The following is a 21975-nucleotide window of genomic DNA, read 5'->3' on the forward strand; positions in this document are numbered from 1 at the left end:
TGCACCGCCGTCGCACGGCAAAGGCTTGAAAGTGCAAGTAGTAAAGCTTTCGCTTTAAAACTGGAGAACTTTGAGAACTGTGCTACATTACTTTTTTGTTTCTTAGAGTGGCTAATTACCCTGCGTTTCTTGAGGCTGCACATTTCACACGCGCACAAGTGTGCAAAGTGCAGAGCAGGAAGTTATGAAGAAGCGAAAGACGTGGTGGCTCGCCAATTAGGTGTGGACACCTGAATCACTCTTTGAGGGACGGGTATAAGAGACTGAAGAGGGGAGAGAGAGCGCACCGTAAGGTGAAGTGCTCTCGCACCTTACTCACCTGAGCGTTGACTCTCCGCGCATTGGGCCGCTGTACTGATAAGGCTCCGCCGAGGCGGCCGAAGGGCTTTGGTCGACGGTGGCGTTGGTGACGAATCCCAGCGGGGTAAACGCCTCCGGGGCGTCCACCAAGTTTGAGCAGCGATGAAGCCCTACACGCAGGATGCTAGGGCTGAGCGCGAACTCCAAGTTAGACAAGGGACGTGTTGAGATGGCCGGCAGCAGACCGTCCCGGTGGGGCACCAGCACGGTGATTTGAATGCGGTTTGGGGCACGCAGGTCGGCCGTCCCTGGACGGTGCAACGAAGAAAGGAAAGCGTGCCGATGATCGGGCGTCGTGTCGATACCTCCCATCAAAGTTAACTTCACCACTTCATTACGAAGACTGAACATATCACGCACATCTTTTTTTTTTAACCTTAATTGTGACTGTAAGGACTGAATTTTGATCTCAAGTGTAAGACTAAAAAGTAAAATGTACTCCTTGTTTTTGCTCTTATGTATAATATTAATTTCCTGAAAAGTTCTCTTCAACATAGTTCAGAAATGCTTATTTCTTATTTATATATCTTGCAGTACTTGTTTTTGTTCCTTTGAGATTGGATAAGCTGCTTTGCGTAGGCGGCGCACGTCGAGTTTTCGTAGGTAGTTTTTGTCATTCAGTTTAAAGAAGGTGTAACTGCCAGTTTTTTTCATTTACATCAATACTTTGCTGAATTTATTTTCCATTTTCATTGTCCTTCAAGAAAATATAGACATATTACTGTACGCCTTACAAAGAAAATAGTACTAATACGACGCATGCAACTACAACATGAAACGCATGCAACAAACTAATAACCTTAGATAGCGTACAACGATTATGAGAAAAAAAACAGTGTCAAGCAAAGCTAGACCAGGATGAGCCGCATTCTGAGTGCCGTAGTTGAAGCGCGTCAGCTCTCTCTACTTGCCCGTGTATCGCAGTCTGGCAGTGAACGGCTCGGCTCCCACGTAGTCATCCTCCGGTGGCCTGCACAGGCCGGCGTCGGTGGCCACAGTGACCGGCGCGCTGTGTACCTCGAGTCCCACGTCGCCGTCACTGTTCACCGCTCGCGTGGCACACTGCACTCGGCTACCTGCACGCGCGGCGTACACGCCATTGAATAGCGCCCTGGATACAAAGTACATTCGAGACGAGGCGCCAAGATGGCCGTTCTTTGTTACAAGCTTGACTGTTCGTTACCACGAAGTTGAGGATTTGATGATGCAACACTCTGCTTATAAAACCGACTCAGCATAAACAGCATAAACATCCATTATTGTATGTGACATCACTGCTGCGTTTCTGAGGCCATTATAAGACTACTGAGAGAACACTGTTCGGATGCCGCCGTAATTCCTTTCACATCAGTTCAAATTTTGTGAATAATGTCTGAGCATCAAATTCCGCAATTTTGCATGCTATGTGTTCGTTTAAATTCGTTGGAGTATGAAAAGTTGGTTTGGTTGGTTTATTGGAGTTTAACGTCCCAAAGCGACTGAGGCTATGAGAGATGCCGTAGTGAAGGGCTCCGGAAATTTCAACCACCTGGTGTTCTTTAACGTGCACTGACACCGCACAGCACAGGGGCCTCTAGAATTTCGCCTTCAAGAAATTCAGCCGCCGCGGCCGGGATCGAACCCGCGTCTTTCGGGTCAGCAGCCGAGCGCCGTAACCACCGAGTGTTGCATGTAATATTCATTTCGACTGTAAAGCTGTCTTCTTTGCATTAACACCCGTACAAAGGTGAAGCTAGTAGATGCCTATTGAGCAGTGCAGGAAAGGGGCTGTATCAGTCTACGCGAGGGGGAAATGGGGCAATTAACGCGTTTGATTCTTTTAAGACTGCTACTTTGCCTGTTGCCACTGTTGCAGATCACACGCGGGAATTGCCAAGAAAACAATGCACATATTATATACTCGAGATTATTCATTCAGAAATCATCCCTGGAAAGCATTAGATGCCTCGTTCACACATGGTATTTTTTCCACACAACATATAAGAATTTTTTTTGGAATTAGTGCTTTCGTGAAACAAGGGCAGTGTTTTTTACCAGCATGCATAATTAGTGTACCGCTCCACTTCCTGTGCTCACTTCCATAATATCACTGTACGAAATCAGGCTGCTTTCGTCACCTTTAGACCTTGTCCCTCACAACGCATTCCACACGAGCCCAGTAAAGAGAGAACCTGACGTCACCAAATGGGGAGTACGCGTTCAATGGGATGCCTTCATTCAAATGAATGCGGCGACGGGCTTTCTGGTTTGAAGGTAATGGCGGGCGTGGTTGGGCTGGAGCGAAATTAAAAAAAAATGTATAAACCGCCAGCAATGCTGTTATAATTTTGCAAAGCCTCGAAGTATGCATGTGAATTTCTGGCATCTTCTTCGATACCCACATTCACCCGAATTACCCTTTCAATGTCATTTCGAGTCGGACGGTCAGAAAGCTCTATTCCTTTATATTTTGAGGAACTAATACTCGAGAGCCTAGCTTATAAGCTTCGCTCTTTCTAGGAGTTTTCTTCACGGCCACTGGGAATTCGATCACAGCACGCTGTCTCCTGTCTTCACGGGTCTTTTACCAGAGCATCCTTCGACCAACTACGGTACAGCCGCTCCTATGTATGCAGGAGAAATCAATGCTGCAACTTTACGCTCTATTCGTTACACGCTGCCTTGTAGAATAAAAAGAAATTATCCACTTCACTCTTATTGGCAATCCTCATGTCTTGGCTTTCACTGGGAGGGCTCAGCGTCTTCGGCGTTCGGCTGTAGAGCCCGAGTTTAGGGCTTCAATCACGGCCACAATTTGATGGATAGCGAGAAACAAATACGCCCGTGCACTTAGACTGCAGTGCACATTAATGAAAGCCCCCGATGGATGAAATTAACTCGTAGAGCCCCCCCCCCCCCCCCCCTCCTATTACTACATGCGTCGTAGCCCACGATGTTGCTTCGGAACGAGAAAATTCCTTAGTAACGAGCAAATTATCTACATAACTTACCCGCTGAAAAATACACACTATCCAGTGTGATGGCCTTGACGGGAGCAAAGAAGGCCTTCGACTTGATGTCCCGCAAGCCGGATGAGTCGTCCGGTGAGGCCACTTTCCAGTGGAACTCGGTGAGGCTGTCATTGATGCCCTCCTTGGTGCAGATGGGTCCGGTGCGCAAGTAATCCGGATGTTTAGGGTTGCAGGACTGGCCAAATAAAATGTGAGAACACTTTGGTACGCTGCGCTGTACACTATTCAACACAATATTCAGCGTAAAATCACTCGACTGTGCCAGCTTTTGATGGAAGCGTCAAGGGAATCGGCTAGTAAGGCAAAGTAATGGCTTTGATGAGAGACTACGCTTAAAGAAACTAAGCCGAACAACAGCAAGAGAAACAGTTCGTGGTGTAATAGGGAGTCATTGATTTTGAAGATATTAATACGAAGATTCGCTTGACCTGTTAAGAACTCTTTTTAAGGATGGCCTATTTGAAGCGGCAAACAATTCGCTTAAGGTCTATGATTAATCTTTCTGTTTAACGCTACTCTAGCATTTATCAGCTAGAATTCAAAACATCAGAAAAAAAGTAGTACGCTTATTCTGATGTTAGGAACCTCACTGTGGTGTGTAAATAGTATTTTTTTTACATATATAGAAACATTGCAAAAGACAACGGACAAGCAAGCAGACGGCAAGTAGACGTCCCATCTACTTGCTCGTCCGTTGTCTTTTGCGCCGTCTTACAAAAATGACGTACCAAGTAACTCAAGTAATAGCGAGCACTTACATAAGCAAAGCGGAATAGAATATAAGATATATGCAACAGCTGCCTTTTTCTTTAAGCTCAAGCTCAACATGCACTTTGTTATTTTGCTACTACTTATAAATGCATATTTTGAGGAAATAATATATAAGGAATATTATGGCCAGATTGCTGCCGCAAGCAGTGCACGTGGTTGACGTGCGCGTATGTGAACAATGACGTTCGTTGGCATTAGAACCGCCATGTGGCCAAAATGCGTCGCTGGTTGTGAAGATCGTCCATTGGATGGTGTGAGGTGACGTCGCCAGACAGGAGCATTCCCGTTGGCTGGGGGGACATGGCGTCACAAGAAGGGAAAGTGACATCAACAGAATGGGAAATGACGTCACTTTCAGGAAAGGAATGAACAGCTGCTAATGCTATCGCAATGGCAGCATATAATAGAAATAGGTGCCCGTGTGAATTGTTTATTTCCCCTTTCGAGCGATTTACTTTCCAGTGCGTACCGATATGCAGCAGAGTGGGTATCCGTGGATGGGTTGCGGCGACGCTGCGTCCGCTTCGTCGTACTCGCGCAGGGACACCACGACCGGCTCGGAGGGAAAAGTGACCGCCGGCAGAAACCGCACGTCCTCAATGTACACGATCATCTTCGAGTCCTGCGGAGGAAACAGAGACCGCAGGGTGCCGGAACAAGAAGCATACGTGAATCGGGTGTTTTTCGACCACCGAATACAAACAGCTCATCCAAACTCTGTATCAGTGGCCTGTTTTTTGTCGTTGGACTTTTGTCCAAATTTTACACTGGACGGAACAACTTGGGCATTAGTGTGATAACGGCGCCCGGTGGACTGCAATGCCTTGCGAGACGCGAAGCACTTGGTCGAAAAGACAGCCACGGTGCAGTTGGCCAGCAGAAGACCAAACCAGGCGTTCCATTTTAAGCGCAGTGCGAAGTAAGCATTTTGCCGCTATCCTTTTTTTTTTTTTTGTATTCCGCGAATAGCCATGTGTTGTCTGCCTTATATAATCGCACATTACTTCATATTTTAATATAAGTGACGTGACCTGTCGTGGGCAGCATGTACTTTCATGTTTTACACCCTAAACTGTCCAATAGGTCCAAACAGTATTAGAAATTGTGCAAGAATTTAAAATAAAATGAAGTAAAAAAAAGGCTCTTTCCTGGAATAATGTGCCATACAATCGACGTAACGACCCCGGTTGCGTTTGATCGGGCCTTGCAGGAGATGGCAGAATCAATTCATTCATTTTGCGTGAGCCGGAAAAGTAACGTCGACTTCACATTATGTGCCTATACTTCCAAGTGATAAGTGATCTGTGACTTTCCGAAAAATAAATCCTGCTTATCTCTTTATTTTGTTTTGTGCGGGTAAGTTATGGATATGTTTATTGACTTCATTCTGAGCGGCTCTGCCCGGTCACTCCAGCAACGTATCGAGGTGCGATGAGATATTAGGATGAAAGCGATGACAGGAAAGTTAGGAAGATACCAAATATATATGTCGCTTAATTTCATAACCTTACGTTACTTATCCGCTTCAGAAAAACCAGCCAAGCAATTAAAGGAATCTTAAGTGTGTGATCATTTCCAAGACCACATAAAGAATATTGAAGCTTACCTTGACGTCGGCTATGCGGCTGGCGTCTTCCTTCAGATGGAGCGTGAAGGCCTCTTTGTGCTCCTTGGCGTCGTCGTAAAGAATTTGCACCGTGAAAATCGTCTCGTTAAGATTGGGGGGGAACGTGAGCTCTGCGAGGCAAAATCGAAACAGAAACAATGCTTAGCCTGAGAATCCGTGCCCAAGAATGGCCTTTTCCGCGTATGCTGAAAATATCGCGCGCCCCCGGCGGCGCCGACGACGGCGTTCTACGCCGGTGAAAGACAAAGCACGGCGTTTTCCCCGACCGAAAGGGGCTCCACCTCAATCACGTCTCGAGTGCGAGAGGGTGTAAGCGTGAAAAGCGTACGTTTTGGGCGCAATGCCGTCCGAACGCCCGCGAGAGCCGAACACCTGGAGGAGTGCTCCAGACCCCTCCGGGCGTCCGTTTCGTCACCGCACCCTCAACCCATAATCTGCCTTGAGAATACTGTGCAGCACTGTTTAAGCCATGGATAGCATCAGGAAAGGCGTGGATCCACAAGGCTGTTCGCACTTTGCCCCGCGCGACGGTCTCGCACTTGGCTACAATTAGTAAATGGAAAGGAATCGCCTAGTCGATTAATAACAGTACCCAACTAATATAGCCAAAAGGTGCCAGTCAGGGAGCGATGTGCCCTTTCCGCTCCGGAAAAGCCATTCGCTATTGCAGGGTGCACTCGAGCGAAGAGATTGCCGGGATTCTTTGCAAGGTTAACACTGTCTGTTGCTAATACTAATACTACTACTACTGCTACTACTACTACTACTACTACTACTACTACTACTACTACTACTACTACTACTACTACTACTACTACTACTACTGCTACTACTACTACTACTACTACTGCTACTACTACTACTACTACTACTACTACTACTACTACTACTGCTACTACTACTACTACTACTATTATTACTACTACTACCAGCCTACTACTACTACTACTACTACTACTACTACTACTACTACTACTACTACTACTGCTACTACTACCAGTCTACTACTACTACTACTACTGCTACTACTACCAGTCTACTACTACTACTACTACTACTGCCAGTCTATTACTGCTACCACTACTGCTACTACTATCGGTCTACTACTACTACTACTACTACTACTATTACTACTACTGCTACTACTACTACTAATACTACTACTACTATTACTACTACTACTACTACCAGTCTATTACTGCTACCACTACTGCTACTACTATCGGTCTACTACTACTACTACTACTACTATTACTACTACTGCTACTACTACTACTAATACTACTACTACTATTACTACTACTATTACTACTACTACTACCAGCCTACTACTACTACTACTATTATTACTACTACAACTACCAGTATACTACTACTACTATTACTACCAGTCTACTACTACTACTACTGCTACTACTACCAGTCTACTACTACTACTACTACTACTACTACTACTACTACTACTACTACTACTACTACTACTACTACTACTACTACTACTACTACTACTACTACTACTGAAAAACTTGTTATACGCGAAGAGCATGTTGAACTTGACGACTGAGTAACTGAAGCCAACATCTGTACGTGGCTTTAACAATAGTGCACAGCTTTAACAAAACAGAGCATAGTCAAAGAAGCGGCGCTTCCGTCAGTGTGCCAATCCATCACTTGATGCATGGGTTTCAAAGCGGGGAGCTCCCACTTTCCGCGAAGTGCAGACAACTCTTTCTCGGTCGCCCTACCTTAGCTTCGTCGTCGTCGTCGAGACCCCGGCAGAAAAGGAAACAGCCGCGCTCGATCGAGACGGGCGCCTGAGGGGACGCGCCGTCTGCTCGAGAAAAATGATGGCGCCGCTGACGCCGTCTCCAGCCGCGCAGCCATTGTGTGTGCGCGCTGGTCTCGGTCGCATGAATTGTCTCGCGTTCTGCATCCTTTTTTCCTCCCTCTGTGGCTTCTGTTTTTCATTTCCGATTTCGTTTTTGTTCTATTCCAAACTGTCTGGTCGAGCAAAGTCTTTTTATTTGAAGACGGTGCTCCTCAGAGTTTCGAGTGCTTCGAGAAAGAAAAAAAGGTAGCTGTTCAACAAATCGGTCATTGGTGACAAAAAAGGAGCGGCGGCTCTTAGAACGGCGACAGACGAGGAGAGGAGGGCAGACGCACCGTTTTCTCTCAGCATGCCTTTTCGCTGCTCCGTCCTTGTCTGAGATGCTGCGGCCTTTTTTTGTTCATGTTGTTCTCGCTCATCAGTTACGAAAGAGCTCAACAACAGGCGCTAGGGATCTTTTTTTTTTTTTTTGAAGATCGTGTCCTGCTACAGGTAGAGCGTAGATAGTTTGCAAGCGATGCCTCTGTACACGCGGAAACCAATACTTTTAAGCGAAGTGCGTTATAACGAGAGCAACGATTCCGTTAGGCCAATGTGCTTGACAGGAAACTACGGATATTAAAATAACGACGGCTCTTTAATCGGCTAACAAACTTCTCCTCAGCTATAGTCTGGGGCTCGACAACCAATGCGAGCTCGCGCAGGGGAGAGGACTTCGAGGAAGAGGAGAGACTTCTGAATGGTGGCTGAAGTTGTTTGTCTGGAAAGACGCCAGGCAGGCAACTCCAGATGATGAAACAATAAACGAGACGCAGGCTTGCACACGAATGACACACAATTCAGTTTAAAGTCATTTGGTTGTGAAGAAACTAAAAAAAGGCTCGGCCATGCGCAGAACACAAGGGCGCGACCTCAAGATCAAAGGCCGGTCCGGTAGATGCAACAATCGTGATAGGGCCTTCATCCTGTTTTGAACGTCCCTCTTGAGGACGCGTGAAAGGACTGTAGAGCATACATGCCTTGTGAGAGCGGTTGGTAATCTTTGCCTGCCGTGGCGGAGCCGTCTCGGCTGAACACTCGCACGACCGACGTGGCGCTGCAGTCGCCTTGACGCACCACGGACACGGCCAGGCCCACCACGTCGTCCGGGTTGCGGGGCTCTTTCACGGTGGTCCGCGTCTGCCGAAACCTGATCACAGGCTCTGAATGAAGGAAGGAAAGCTGATTATACGACTACAGAGGCTACTATAGCTTGTTTGCTCGTTTAATCAGCCCGACGCGCGGTTCATTTCCACCCATTCACTCACTAGCTCCCTCCCTCCTTAATTCCTCTATCGCTGTGTTCTTTGATTCATCACACGTAGTTATTTCAGTATTAAAGCACACCTGCTATTAAAGCTGCCGGACTGTCAAAAGCAAGTAACTTGGTATAGAACACTCCAATTTCAAGTGCGCTGTCACAAGGCAGGGCCGTGGGTTGCACCCAAAGGTCGCGCGCATGGCGTCCAGACAATACACACCTTTAGCATACCGTGTACCGTGTTACCGTTACCGGAATACCGGGAGCCCGCCCACCGTCAGTGCGCATGCGCAGGTTGCCTCGAGGACGCCAGATGGCGCCAGGTGCACGGCAGCTGCGCGCATGCCTGCCGCGCCAGGACCAATCTGCGCGTGCGCACTGGCAGTAGGCGGGATCCCGGTGCTCCGGTAACGGTTACACGATAAACGGTGTGCTAAAGGTGTCTAATGAAGTCAGTGTACTCACGGTCGGAGTCGTCACGTATGCGGATCTTTGTGACGCTCGGCTCCCCCAGCAGCGCCATGCCAGCGGTGCTGCTCCTCTGGGCTCCCAGCACCAGGCGCAGCTCCTCGAAGCCTTCCTTGACGCTGTCGTCCTTGATCACGAGAGTGCACTTCTTCTGGCGCTCCCCTGAACGAAATGCGCGTGTTGCGAGTCAGTCGAAACGAACCTAGACCGGACCATTTGCCGACCACGCGGCCTCAGAGCGTTGTGTAATTATGTGCGGAACAGTCAGCACCCCTTCAGTTACTTTGCAGCACACGTATTGCAATTACTTAAAAAAAGAAACGTGCACTTACAATCTAGGAATAACGAACGTAATAAAATCTCCACGTATTGTCTTTGCATCTGTAAAGCTGTAATCATTTTCTACTGCATCGCATTTAATGTAACTGCATCTCCAGAAAAGAATTTTTTTCGTTTTGTTTCACTGCGAGCGTTTCTTTATTTGCTTCGCCTGGTACAAGGAAAAAAGTTGCCAATGTACGAACTGCGCATGGCGCTTGTTGCACGCATCTATTCCGTGCCAACCATATCTCCCCGTACTGTACTCAACTGGCACGTTCATCTACGTGTATGTCGTCGCTGAAGAAACACACGTCTAAAATGACTTGCTCTGCTGAAAAACTTCTTTCAATGGAGGGATATAATCCGAAATAAGGCGTCAGTTATCTTTCAGCGCTAACGAATCTGGCAGGCTTTTAATATGCGCAATATATAAACCATAAATTTCTATAATTTCACAGGCGTAGCTGCGCTAACATCCAACTGCCAATATTTTTAGAAGCCCTTCTCCCGTTTCCCTTCTAAAGCGCGAAGGGCTATTGTATTAAGCATGAAATGCTTTAAACTTCCTTTGTCGGCGCGCTGCTGGTGACCTTTATGCCAGAACGGAGAGAGAACACGAAGGCGAAACTGAACGAACTTCGGCGAAACATCCAGTGACCCCCGATGTCTACGGCCTGCGCTTCGGCCGGAGCAGCGCATGCGCTTACAACAGGACGCCATCGTTATGCGCATGCGCGGGCTGTGGGGCTCGTCGCAGCGTCGGATTGAAAGAATGGGCGGCTGATGGCTCCTCAAGACTCGAGTGCAGCCAACATCATCTATGAGATGCCCTAGAACGTGGAACGCTTATTCTGCAGTGCATTTCATGTTTGTATCTACTCTCGACGACGAGATCGAATGTGAATTTGTTTGCTAACGCTTTCTGCGCCCAAGCAGCTAACGAGCCTGAGGCTGCTGCTCACCTGGTTCGAAGACGATGAGCGAGTGATCCGTGTTGGGCCTTTCCTCAAAGTCTAGGTCCACCTTGGCCGACCCCTGGCGTGTGTAGCAGCGAACTGACGACCTTTGGTTCGTGTCGCCGGATCGCACCACGGGAACCAGTAGGGAGCCGGCATCTTCGTCCACCACGTACTCCTCTTCAAGGAAGAACATCTTGGGCACTGCACAGTCGTCGAGGTACAAAGCGTTGTGCCTCTAACGTCACCATGGCGAACAACACGAGGTATGTACACCTCCAGACAAACACCTTCCACTCCATATGCATCCGCCACAAGATCACCCCACCTGTCCGTTGTGTGGGGCCCGCCCACCCTGTTTCGTACCACTTTGGCATCCCCCAGGTCCCCCCACTTACCCATACCCCGATCCCTCTCATGAGCGGTGGACGCAGCACTGGCCCGCTCGGAACTGGCCTCCCAGCTTGAGCTGGTGGGGCTGTCCGTCCGGGCTGGGGTCATGGAATAGGGGCTCCACGTTCCACAGGCTTTATTTCTTTTATGAGTAACATTAAAGCGTTCAAACACCACCAACACCGACGACTACGGGCGCTCTTGCAAGACAAAGCACGTGTAGGGGATTCACGGCGGAGTTACTGCTCGCTTTACTAGGAAAGATGTTGTAGATTTCCTAAAACTAATCTGCTGTTGAAGTATTCAGCTTTTTCAGAACTAAGGCACTCCAGTTGTCTTTGCCAAGAACAGATAAACTACTCACAGAAAAGAAGGTTTCATTTCATACCCGATCTACCATGCAGAGGTTCCGTACGCCTGCACCCCATGCCGTTGATATTGACGCGAATCTTTGTACTGTTTTGTTCACGCCAAAAGCCACCGGCATCCGGCTCTATCATTTTTGTGACGCGATATGCGACCAGACTTATCTCGATTGCGAGCCGCCGCGGTGGCTCAGTGGTTACGGTGCTCGACTGCTGACTCGAAAGACCTGGGTTCGATCCCGGCCGCGGCCGAATTTTGATGGAGGCGAAATTCTAGAGGCCCGTCTGCTGTGCGATGTCAGTGCACGTGAAAGAACCTCAGGTGGTCGAAATTTCTGGAGCCCTTCACTACGGCGTCCCTCATAGCCCGAGTTGCTTCGGGACGTTAAACCCCAATACACAAAATTATCTCGATTGATCGCGGCCGCGCCCAAATGCTTCCACGTTGTTCCAGGCCGTTCAGTAGCTTTGGTGCCTTATCTAGATGGCACCTTGCCATCTTTAAACTGAGCACTGCCGAGTGACGGCCATCCTGGTCGACGACCGCCTAGCACGCTTGCTGCTGCGCCGCCGCGTCTTTCAGTTCTTTGTGGGCACGTGTCAGCTCAATATAGAGTTTGATTTGGCAGCCATTTTCGCTGTCTTCCGGCTCGCCGGACTACTTGACAATATTCCACACGATACTTGCCTATTGCTACTTTCTCTCAGCACTGATGCGATCACGGCGACCAGCATCAACGTTACACGCCTGGAAAAGCACGAGCGTCGGACAGCGGTTCGCCATTGCGATTACCTCCTCGTGTACGAGTAAATTACCTAGCCGACTGTCTCTGAACTTTTCCTTTCTCTACTCTGAACCTGCAAACCACCTTCCCCCCCCCCCCCCCCCCCTAAAGTTTTCACCGACTGTAACCCTTGTAATCATAATATGCACTCACGTCTTCAGTACTGCATCTGATATTGGAAATTTCTCTCTCTTCTGAGAATAAAATTGATCAAATTCACATTTTCTAGATTAACCGAACCCCCTGCGCATAAGCGACCACAGTGTTCTCGTAAGTTGGTTAAACGCGCGCAGTGTGGATGGCGGCTGACTGAAACGCATACTGGCTCGGGACAACCTCGGGCCAAGATCGAGCGTGCGAGTGCGCCATACCGTCTGTCATGGTGTCGTTGATGGAAACCAGGGCGATGCTGGGGTCGCCGACCGTGCCGTTGACGGGCGAGCGCAGCACTAGCTGGAAGGTCTCCTCGTACTCCAGGTCGGGCTGCCCGTAGTCGTCGAGCAGGACGACTTCGAACGTCTGCGACGTCGAGCCGCTCGGGAAGCGAACCAGCGCGCCCACAGCGATGTAGTCACTTCCGGCTGCCGAAAGAGGGTGGTTATCATTAAATAAATAAATAAAATTAGGCAGATACACTTAAGACTGCTTAGGTGTGCGCATGCGAAAGCATTGCTGTTTCCAGGTGCACTGACACCCACCCCCCCACACACACACCCATGCGCGTATAACACCACCCGGAACACTGTGCGACGAACGGTTGCATCACAATTTTGATGCGAAAATTGTTTTTTTTTAGGGGGGGGGGGGGGGGAGGAAATGGCGCAGTAACTGTCTCACATCTCGGTGGACATTTCAACTCCACCTTAAGGGAAGAAGTAAAGGGTCTGTGAAGGCACACAATTGAACGTGCATATGTAGTCGGTCCGAATCCCGGTCGCTAGCCAGCCTCCAACTTGACTAGCACATGCAAGCTATATGAAACGAGAAATCGTATGACAACACCTGGAACGCATACGACGAAAGGTTGCGTCACAGTTTAAGCGCAAATGTAGTCGAGGAATCTGGCGCCACATTGAGGTCGGCCAGTGGGGAGTATATATAGAGGAACGATATGTATATGATTGTCTAAAATGGCGGTGCTCGATTTGCTGTGTGCGTCCTACGGCAGCTTGGTGACGTCACCCTATTTTTCTTGCCACCGATGGGATTTTCTGTGCCATCTGCGAGTACGCGCACTAACAGCCGCCGGAGTTTTTTCTCGTATTGAGAGTAGTAATGTTTTCGCATTAAGAGCAAGTGAATGATACCAATGATGTGATGTTCTCATTACGACTGTAGGAGCAATAAGCTACTCTTCCGCATCCTCTGAATGGAAAGACTTTTTGCGCACATCCAGAGTGTTCGAAATGAACAAGAAAGGAGCACGCACCTTGAGCGCTGGGCGGAGACGACTGCTTCGAGCGCACCATCACGGACGAAGGGATGCTCAGGTCGGACCCCTCTCGAATCACGGTCACCTCGAAGCTTCCCACACTTTCGTCCACTTCGTACCTGGGCTTCTCGAAGTAGAAGTACGGGGCTGGAAGAGAGAAGAGGCGAAAGGGGGAGAGTAACATTGCCTTTTCTCGTTGTTAAGCCTTGCACTATTAATTATGAGAAGGCTGCTAATCAGCATGCGTTGTCGGGAGCAATCTGTGTTGACTGCGAGGAACCATGATGGGCTGCGAAAGTCTTGTGTGTGCTGCCTGACGACGCTGTGACAACCGCTAATCGCTGAGGGAGGTTGACCGCGTGCACATCCACCATGCTCCTCAAGAGAATGGTCGTTGCCATTAGACGCGTCGCCGCATGCGCCTCGTGGCGAAACTTGGTTCAAAGCTGTGTACAATGAGGAAATCGCCTTGTCCTTTTTACAGTACACAGCTGTGGAGCATCCCTGGAGTGTTGTAAGTATGTATGGAGTAACTAAGCTGAGCCACACTTAATCGCTACTGTTTCTCACTACATTATGCCGTGCGCCATGATGACATGATCCTCTTGGTTTAGTCCTGGCGCGAAGGCTTCGAAAGGTAGCTCATACATTCGGTCGTCATGCGCAACATAGTAAAGCGAAATAAGTAGATTTCTCGTGTAACGGACGTATCGCGTACGCATAAATGCACCCCGAAACTTTACGTTCAAAATAAAAAAAAAGCAGAGGCAGACACGGTGCTCACCATCTCTCGGATCAGCCTCAATGGTGACGACTGCGGAGCCGTTCTCCGCCACTCTGCCGTTGTACGGCGAGACGAGGCTGACGGTGAAGTTCTCGGGCCCTTCGTAGAGCGAGTCGTCGATGATGACCACGCGACAGGTCATCTCCGCGTCGCCGAACCTGAAGCGCACAAGGCTGCTTGCGTCCGCCGGCCTCTCCACGTAGTCCGAGTAGGACTCCAGAGGAGACGGCAGAGAACCTGACGCCGTCCCTGGAAGCGTCGAGGAGGGGGTGAGACGTTTAGCACTGGTTCTTTTTCTTATTGTCATAGCCTACACCAGTAGCCAGCAGACTTGTATGCCAAGTATTCGAAACGCATTCTCGCACAACCACGTTAAGCGTGGTGCTTTTATTCCATCATTGCCCGTGGGGTGCTTCGGGGCGTTAAGCCCAATATATCACATCCTACCATTATGGCTATTCACGCCATAACCCCCATTACCCTCATACCGCCGGGTACCCACCGGAGACACAATGGGTATAAGCTTTCCCCTGACCTGTTGCTAGACTTATTGGGGGTGAAAGGCTTAGGAAACGGGTCTTGTAGACGAAGACACCTTGGCCCATGGCGCTGTTTGGTCAAAGCAGCCCTTGCGCCAGTAAAAAAACATCGTTATTATTTCCGCATCCTTCATTCTGGACGTGAATTTTCCATGACGATCAAGCATTTTATTTATGTTGACGTCTCACAAAAAAATTCCTGCTTCTCTGTCAAGAAAATCTCTGATTGGTCGAGAGAGGTCATGTGACCATGTGGCGTCATCACAAGTTGCCCATCGTGGCAGATGGCAACCTGCCCACCAGACTGGCTTCTGCGGCATTTAAATTAATGATTAGTCGAGAGTAGTCACGTGACCTTGCGTGAGTTAAGGTGGATTAGTGGGTGGATATGGTGGATTAATGGGCCGGATTAGTCTAATCCCATATGACAATCCAATGAAAGGTGCATAACACTGTAGAAGGCGATGGCTTATGTTTACTATATAAGGGCAATGGAACCGGTTCCAGCCGGAGTTGTGGCCGGAAAATCGCGAGAATAAATTAGGCACTGAATGTCGACACAATAGCGGGCAAACCTAAATGCTTTCGCATTTCCTTCTTTAAAAATGTGTTAAAAAGGCCTCAAAGTTTTTAAACACGTGTTACAAGCACTCGGTCATTTCTTAGCACGAGAGCAAAAACACATGAAATGCTGCTTTGATTGCAGCGCCCAGTTGAAAACTTAAGGACATAGAAAACATCGGCGAATCAGAATGAAAGGACAAAAAGAGCGCGTCGTAAGTGTAATAAACTACAGGCGATTTACTGGGGGGCTATTTTTTTTCTATTTACTTAGTCAACGTTTGCTTGAGGAGCCACCATTCGAATTCGCAGTGACTTACTAGCAATAAAAGCGACTGACTAGTCCCCCCGAACACAGCGTAGGGTGTTCTTAGCACAGCAAAAGCTTGTCGCAAGCTTCATTACCCTCTCTTCTAAAACACCCAGCGCATTTTTATGCATTCTACACAGGGACGAGTGAGATTCACTGCGACGCATTGTACAGCAAAATTCCAGTAAGAATTATTTTCAGCAAGAGTTGGAGTAGTAGCTGCATTTACTTTAGACCGCACCGGTTCGGGCGTCCGCCTCGTATATGTATGGTGCGATGGACTATTCCCAGTGCCAGTGGTTTTCCAAATATACAGAAGCTTTCCCCTGGCCGGTTCCCGGATAATCTAGGGTAAAATGCTCTCCCCGTTTCTGTTTTTGCCTTTTCTTTGTTTTTTTTATCGGGGTTATAAGCTTAGAAAAATGGCCAAAAACGTTAGCCATAGCGCGTTCATGCAACTCTTGCGCCATTAAGAAAAATGAAATTGCCATCAACAACTTTACCCTATGCGTGAAGGTATACAGAAGAAAAGCAAAACTGCAGAGCATGGGCAGTTGGTAGATTGTGGCATCTAGCCAATTTCTCTCCGTTATTTCGCAGTTAACTTTCAAAATAAAAGCCCGCAAACTGTCACGGGCACCGGCTCGCGCTGCACGCGAATGCATTCTTTGCCGAGTAGTGCAGGCTCTGCTCACCCGGTTGCGTGACGCACAGCACGTTCGTGTCCATGGTGAGGTCGCCGCGTCTGCGTATGGTGAGCAGGACTTCCCCGCTGTCCTCGCTCACGGTCACGTTTGTCTCGGCGAACCGCATCGTCGGCTCTGCAAAGACAGAAAAGAAGGCAAACTGTGATGACAAGCACGCAACAACACTCCAAACATGAATACGCCTATTCGGGAGTAAATAGGGAGTAAGCTGTCCTCCAGCGCACACCCTTTTATAAAAGAGAGAGTGCTACCGGACAACTTACTTCCTTTTTACTCCTTTCCTTCCAGAGTGCGGGGAGCCTGCTTGCAATACAGTGGCCCTTGCTGATTCGCTTCAAACGCCATCACTATTTCCATTTTTGTACATGTATTTTGAAATATGATATTCCCTTCGCTACTCAGTAGGCGTCTTCTATCATATGTTTTCTTATACTTAATCATTGACGCGCATTATTGCCTCTGTGTAATGCCATTGTACAATGAACGTCTACCGATCCGCCTTGTAGCTTATGTATTGATAAGGTTGAGCGATGACTTTAAGTGGGTACTCTTTTCTCTTAAACGAAGTGACGATGCAGTTATCGAAGGTAAGGTTCAAAGCGTGTATAGAGCGACTTGAAATGCTCATAACCTTATTGCGGAAGATGTGAAAGTTGAGCGAGCAATTAAGACAGCGTCAAACCATGACCTGTTGTTATCTATTCTTGGAGACAGAATTACGTACTGGCGCGCTCACTCTCTTCAGGTAGTTTGGAAGACGGCGACCGTATAGCGACCATTAGAAATGTCCCTAGATTATGAAATGCCAACAGAAGCCAGCAGCCCTCATTTAAAGCTTACAACTGCATGTATCAACATGTGACAGTGGTTACGATGTTACGCCGTTCAATGGCGTTTCTCGAGCATAAAATTAGAGAGAGAGAGAGAGAGAGAGAACGCCTTCGGCTATGGCGCACCGTCCTCGGCGTCGAGTAGTGTGACCACGGCTTTGTCAGGGAACTCGGTGGCGGCCATGAGCGCCTGTCCCAGGATCACCAGGAACTCTTCGTGGCGCTCGAAGGAGGCGTCGTCCATGAGCCGCAGTCGCCAGGAGGCCTCGGCTTGGCCCGGGTTGAACTGCACCTGGCGGGCGTACGAGGACGCGAAGTCCTGGCCCTGGCGGGCACTTAGGTTCCGCGCCGATATGCCTGCAACGAGGGACGAAGAACAATGAAGGAAGGAAAAAACACGGAACAGACGTGACATACACTGCATTAAGGAAAAACTTAATGGACACTATGAAGGCGAGGCGAAATCGTTAGGATCATCAGGCAAAAGGACAGGCAACCCGCCTTCCTCCACTTCCTTTTGGTTTTTTGTCTATTTACTTCTTATCAATTGCTCTAGAAGGTCACTTTTTTTATTCACTGGCTTGCGGAGCCGAAACTGGAAATCCATGTGAAAGGAAGAATGATATATGAATGATAGGTGGAGTGATATAAGTGACTTATATTTATGTTGAATGAATGTTATGTTATGTTGAATGAAATTTATGTTTAATGAGTGTGTCGAGGCCTGTCTTTTAAAGCGTTCACTCAATATTTTTTTTCCCAACATTAGTGCGCAAAGCATTGCCATTCAATTGCTGTCATTAATTCCGTATAGCTTTTTCAGGCACTCACCTGCCTTAGCATAGCCAGCCTTAGCACAGATAAATTCTATTGCTGTATTCGTTCATCTGATTCACTCCTTCTTGTTTTCCCAAATTCTCATTTGGTCTGTGCTATTAGAAGACGCAAGAAGGGACAAGGTGCTGCAAGCAGATTGCAAATTGAAAAGGCTCAAGGGAACGAGATCCAAGTGTCATACGTGGCTGCCATCTTGGCGAAATGAGCCTACCGACGAAGGCCGTTTCCCCCAGGTATCCCCTCCTGCGGAGGGTGACCTCCAGGTGTGGGGTAGTCTCGTTGACGGTGTACCGTTCGCGGGCCAGTGAGATCCACGACCAGCGAAGGTCAAACTTCTGGCCCCTCAGCTCGTTCTTTCCTGCGCATGTGGTGGAGAAAAATGGGCATGTGGTGGAGTTATAATAACAAAGAAAAAAAAGACAGCTTTTGTGCGCATGAGTTAAGCACACGCATAGATATTGATCTGAATAACATACCCTGAAATTGCGCTTGAAATTGCCTTCAGGAGAATAGGTGACTATGCACACTGATTATGGTAATTTATGCTAAAAACTGTATGCATAGAGATCCCTGTCCATTTCGCACCTATCCCGCTCACCGATGTCATGAGACTGAAGCGGTGTTTTAACGAAGCGAAGTAAAGGATTCTTCAAGCAGATTTCATCAGTAATTGTTATAGGCATGCTCCGCTACAGTGAAGCGCTGGTAATAAAGAATGGTTCTTGGACCATCTCCAGTTTCACTCAAATATCGGTGCTCGCAAGATTTATACTGCTATCTCTAAATATCCAACAAGAAAACCCCCCTTTTCACAGCACTTTTGTCTTCTTCACAGCATATAGGCTGTCTGAAGAAAGCTAAATTAAACAGACAGAACGGGTTTTGCCCCACTGAACCAGTCCCATGGCGTGAAACAAGCGTCAGACAACATTGGGCTTTGCGCTTTTAGTGTTCTATCTCCTAGGATCATAAATAAAACATAAATTCTGATTAATGGAAACCAGCGCCCGACAGTGGAAACGCGAGCAGGCTTCTCTAGAGCGTCGGAGCGGTGTGCTGCGGAACAAATAACGCGAAATATTTTCGAAGCTGCCTTCTTCGAGAGTGCGATGATGATGTTTTTATCGCTCGTAAATTTATGACTTCGACTGAGTGCAAGCAGTGACTCTAAAATCCAGTACTAGCTCCAAAATTTTTATTCGATTGCTTCACAGCGGTGAGCTCGAGCGTTGTACAGACGATCTTGCTCTTCTCGTGTAATTTAGCCCTGGTCGCGTTATCTCCGTATTGCCGTTCCGCGTCGTGAACGGCAGAGCCGTTCCGATCTAGTGACGAATCAGACGCTTTCACTAAGGCAAGACGATTTCTACGGCAACTCCTCTATTAGTATATAACCGCCACGGAAGACGGCCATCCCGGTAGTCAGACACAAGGCGTGGTTGGATGCTCGCGAGGAAAGATGCAAAGCAAAACGCGAAACGCGTCAACCATTATTACTACGTAAACTAGCTTGTTCCTTTCTTCTGCAGAGTTGTGTGCTGTGTTGTGTGCAACTATGGTGTTCAAGCCTCGTCAGACGTTATAAAGAACTCTTACCTTCGCTATGTAGTCAACATGTCCCAGACAACTGAATGACCGCGTATGTGTAACATTATTCGCTCGAAACAAACAAAAAATGCACTATAAATACAATTATTCATTAATGCTTTTCAGTGAATCTAATTGCGCACAATCCTCAACAGATGCAATGCGCAAGACAGAGAGGAGTTGATTGGTCATTGACTGTGGTGTAAGGAACAGCCTGGTGTTGGGCAGCACTCGTCACTGTGCATAAGTTGTGTGCAGTGTGGTTGAAGCTCAGCGTGTGCACTAGCGGCACAAATGCTCTTTAACACGGTAAAACGGCCTCAGTCTGTAACATCCCCATTATGGGGACGTTACTCTGTCTCAAGCTAAGACGCAGTAAGTTCGAAAGGGAACGCGCCACGAACAGAGCACCAAAAACTGAGTAGTAGCGATCTTTAGAATAGGGTGACCCTATCCCTCTAACCGATGGGGTTACCCAATTCTAAATCTCTCTAGTATCTGTTGTGGTTGGGGGTGGAGTAAACCTTTACTTTCTTCCTTTCGAGATACTTCCCAGAAGTTGGACCACCCAGTCCGTGTTCCGATTGCATTTATTGCTCCGTGTTCGTTCTAGACACTTGTGCCGACCAACCACTGCCGGTAATAGTTGCCAAAGTACCATTAACCCCCCCCCCCCCCCCCTCCTCCGTTGCTCACTTCCATGGAAGCTATTGAATAAACGACTAGTCTAGCAACCTCATCGACACGTTATAGCGATTTCCTGGCCCGGCCCGTGAAGAACTCAAGACGAACGAACAGGCAACAAGGCGCCATGCTCAGAAGCCCAGTTGTGGGCGTTCCCCGGCTCACGCCAAACACACGCTTACACACGTCTGGAAGGGCGAGGGTGCGCCTGACGGGGTACAATCACCCTAGTTATTAACACACGGACTTGAACAAACTCCACTTCTACATACGGTATTAGGAATCGACGATGAATATCAATCCAACGCAAAAGACTTGTGCCGACCATAGTTCAAGACGTCGCTTACCTAATATACGCCGCGCTTAATCTCCCCATTTGCAATAACGTCGAGCTCAAGTCAATGCATCAGCTGCTCGTGACAAAAACATTGCCAATCCAATACATATATCGAGCGAGGGAGGGAATAAAGAATGCGCAAAGCCATATATCTCGCGCGTCCACAGCAGCGGCAGACCCGCGAGAATTCACGCCGAACAACAGCAACCACTCAGCAGCCACGCCGCGCTCTCTCCTCTCTCGCAACTCCGCCGCTTCGGCGCGGGTCGATGCGGCGAGTAATTCACGCAGCGTGTCCTCCTATAGTCTATCTTGCGTTTGAGCGAGTGCCTGTCGAACCGCACCGGCTCCGGACGAGATTGCGCGCGCCACGAGAAGCTGGGGCTGCCGTTTCGACAATGTTCGAGGAGGCAGGCAGGCGCGGAGACGGAAGCCGATGGCGCACCAGGATGTAATTGTCCGACAGAAAGGGGAGCAGCGGCAGCTGCAAATGGCCCTCTGCGCATGGCCCCACCGTCCATCCCGCACCTGCGGAGTCAAAGGAGGCCGCGCAGCCATTTGTCTGCTCCGTGGCAGATCACAATGTGACTCCCCGCTGTCGGGCCGGCGATTAATGAACCGACGGCCGCGTCTGCGTAACGCTCTTGTTTTGACTCGCGCTGCGCCCTACCGGACGGCGGACGCTTATGCGGGCTTCGGTTTCGCGGAATCGTGCCTCGTGCCGCGCCGCAAATGTGGAGCCACAAATTGACTCCAAAGCGTGCGCCGGTTGATATACGTCGAAGCGTTTCTAATTCGACGGGCGGGCATTTGGTTTGCTAAGCCTCTCGGACTGCGTGTGTGGGCGTATCCGCTTCTTAAAGATGGGCAGCCAAGAGAAGGCAATGCTATGCGATAGGGCTGCTCTACTTCGATGAGGGGCGACTGAATGCCGCTCCTTTGCGGTATGCTTGCCTTGCTCACGCTCGACCCCTTAACTTTGGTGTTAATACTCACAAGGAGCCTAATCAGAGGGATACCTGCGCTTTGCTCGTGCTAGTTGTTCTAGACGATTAACTCTGTTTTTGTCTCGTTGCAGCACAACACAGCCGGTAATCATGTCTTATTGTATTTCAATGTTTCGTTGTTCTTTGTGAGCAGGTCTTTCTCGTTTTGCGCGAAACATTTTGATACCGGATACAA

At 48.6% G+C, this 21975-nt stretch overlaps 1 protein-coding gene across 1 annotated transcript in view; it reads right to left on the reverse strand.

Annotated features, from left to right (window-relative positions):
• LOC149372556 (FRAS1-related extracellular matrix protein 2-like) overlaps positions 1 to 21975 on the reverse strand; it is a 127622-nt gene that overhangs the window by 10729 nt on the left and 94918 nt on the right. The window contains exons 3-16 of the mRNA XM_089567054.1: positions 18397 to 18543; positions 17475 to 17705; positions 16507 to 16632; positions 14402 to 14650; positions 13615 to 13764; positions 12557 to 12766; positions 10649 to 10846; positions 9363 to 9527; positions 8617 to 8799; positions 5749 to 5879; positions 4612 to 4764; positions 3351 to 3546; positions 1272 to 1436; positions 320 to 608 (exon numbers count right to left, since the gene is read on the reverse strand). Of these exons, the coding sequence (XP_089423180.1) occupies positions 320 to 608; positions 1272 to 1436; positions 3351 to 3546; positions 4612 to 4764; positions 5749 to 5879; positions 8617 to 8799; positions 9363 to 9527; positions 10649 to 10846; positions 12557 to 12766; positions 13615 to 13764; positions 14402 to 14650; positions 16507 to 16632; positions 17475 to 17705; positions 18397 to 18543 (2593 nt within the window). The remainder of the gene's footprint in view (positions 1 to 319; positions 609 to 1271; positions 1437 to 3350; positions 3547 to 4611; positions 4765 to 5748; positions 5880 to 8616; positions 8800 to 9362; positions 9528 to 10648; positions 10847 to 12556; positions 12767 to 13614; positions 13765 to 14401; positions 14651 to 16506; positions 16633 to 17474; positions 17706 to 18396; positions 18544 to 21975) is intronic.

This window comes from Amblyomma mixtum, chromosome 1 (genome assembly GCF_055824585.1).
Source record: "Amblyomma mixtum isolate Tamu chromosome 1, ASM5582458v1, whole genome shotgun sequence".
NCBI classification, from domain to species: domain Eukaryota; kingdom Metazoa; phylum Arthropoda; class Arachnida; order Ixodida; family Ixodidae; genus Amblyomma; species Amblyomma mixtum.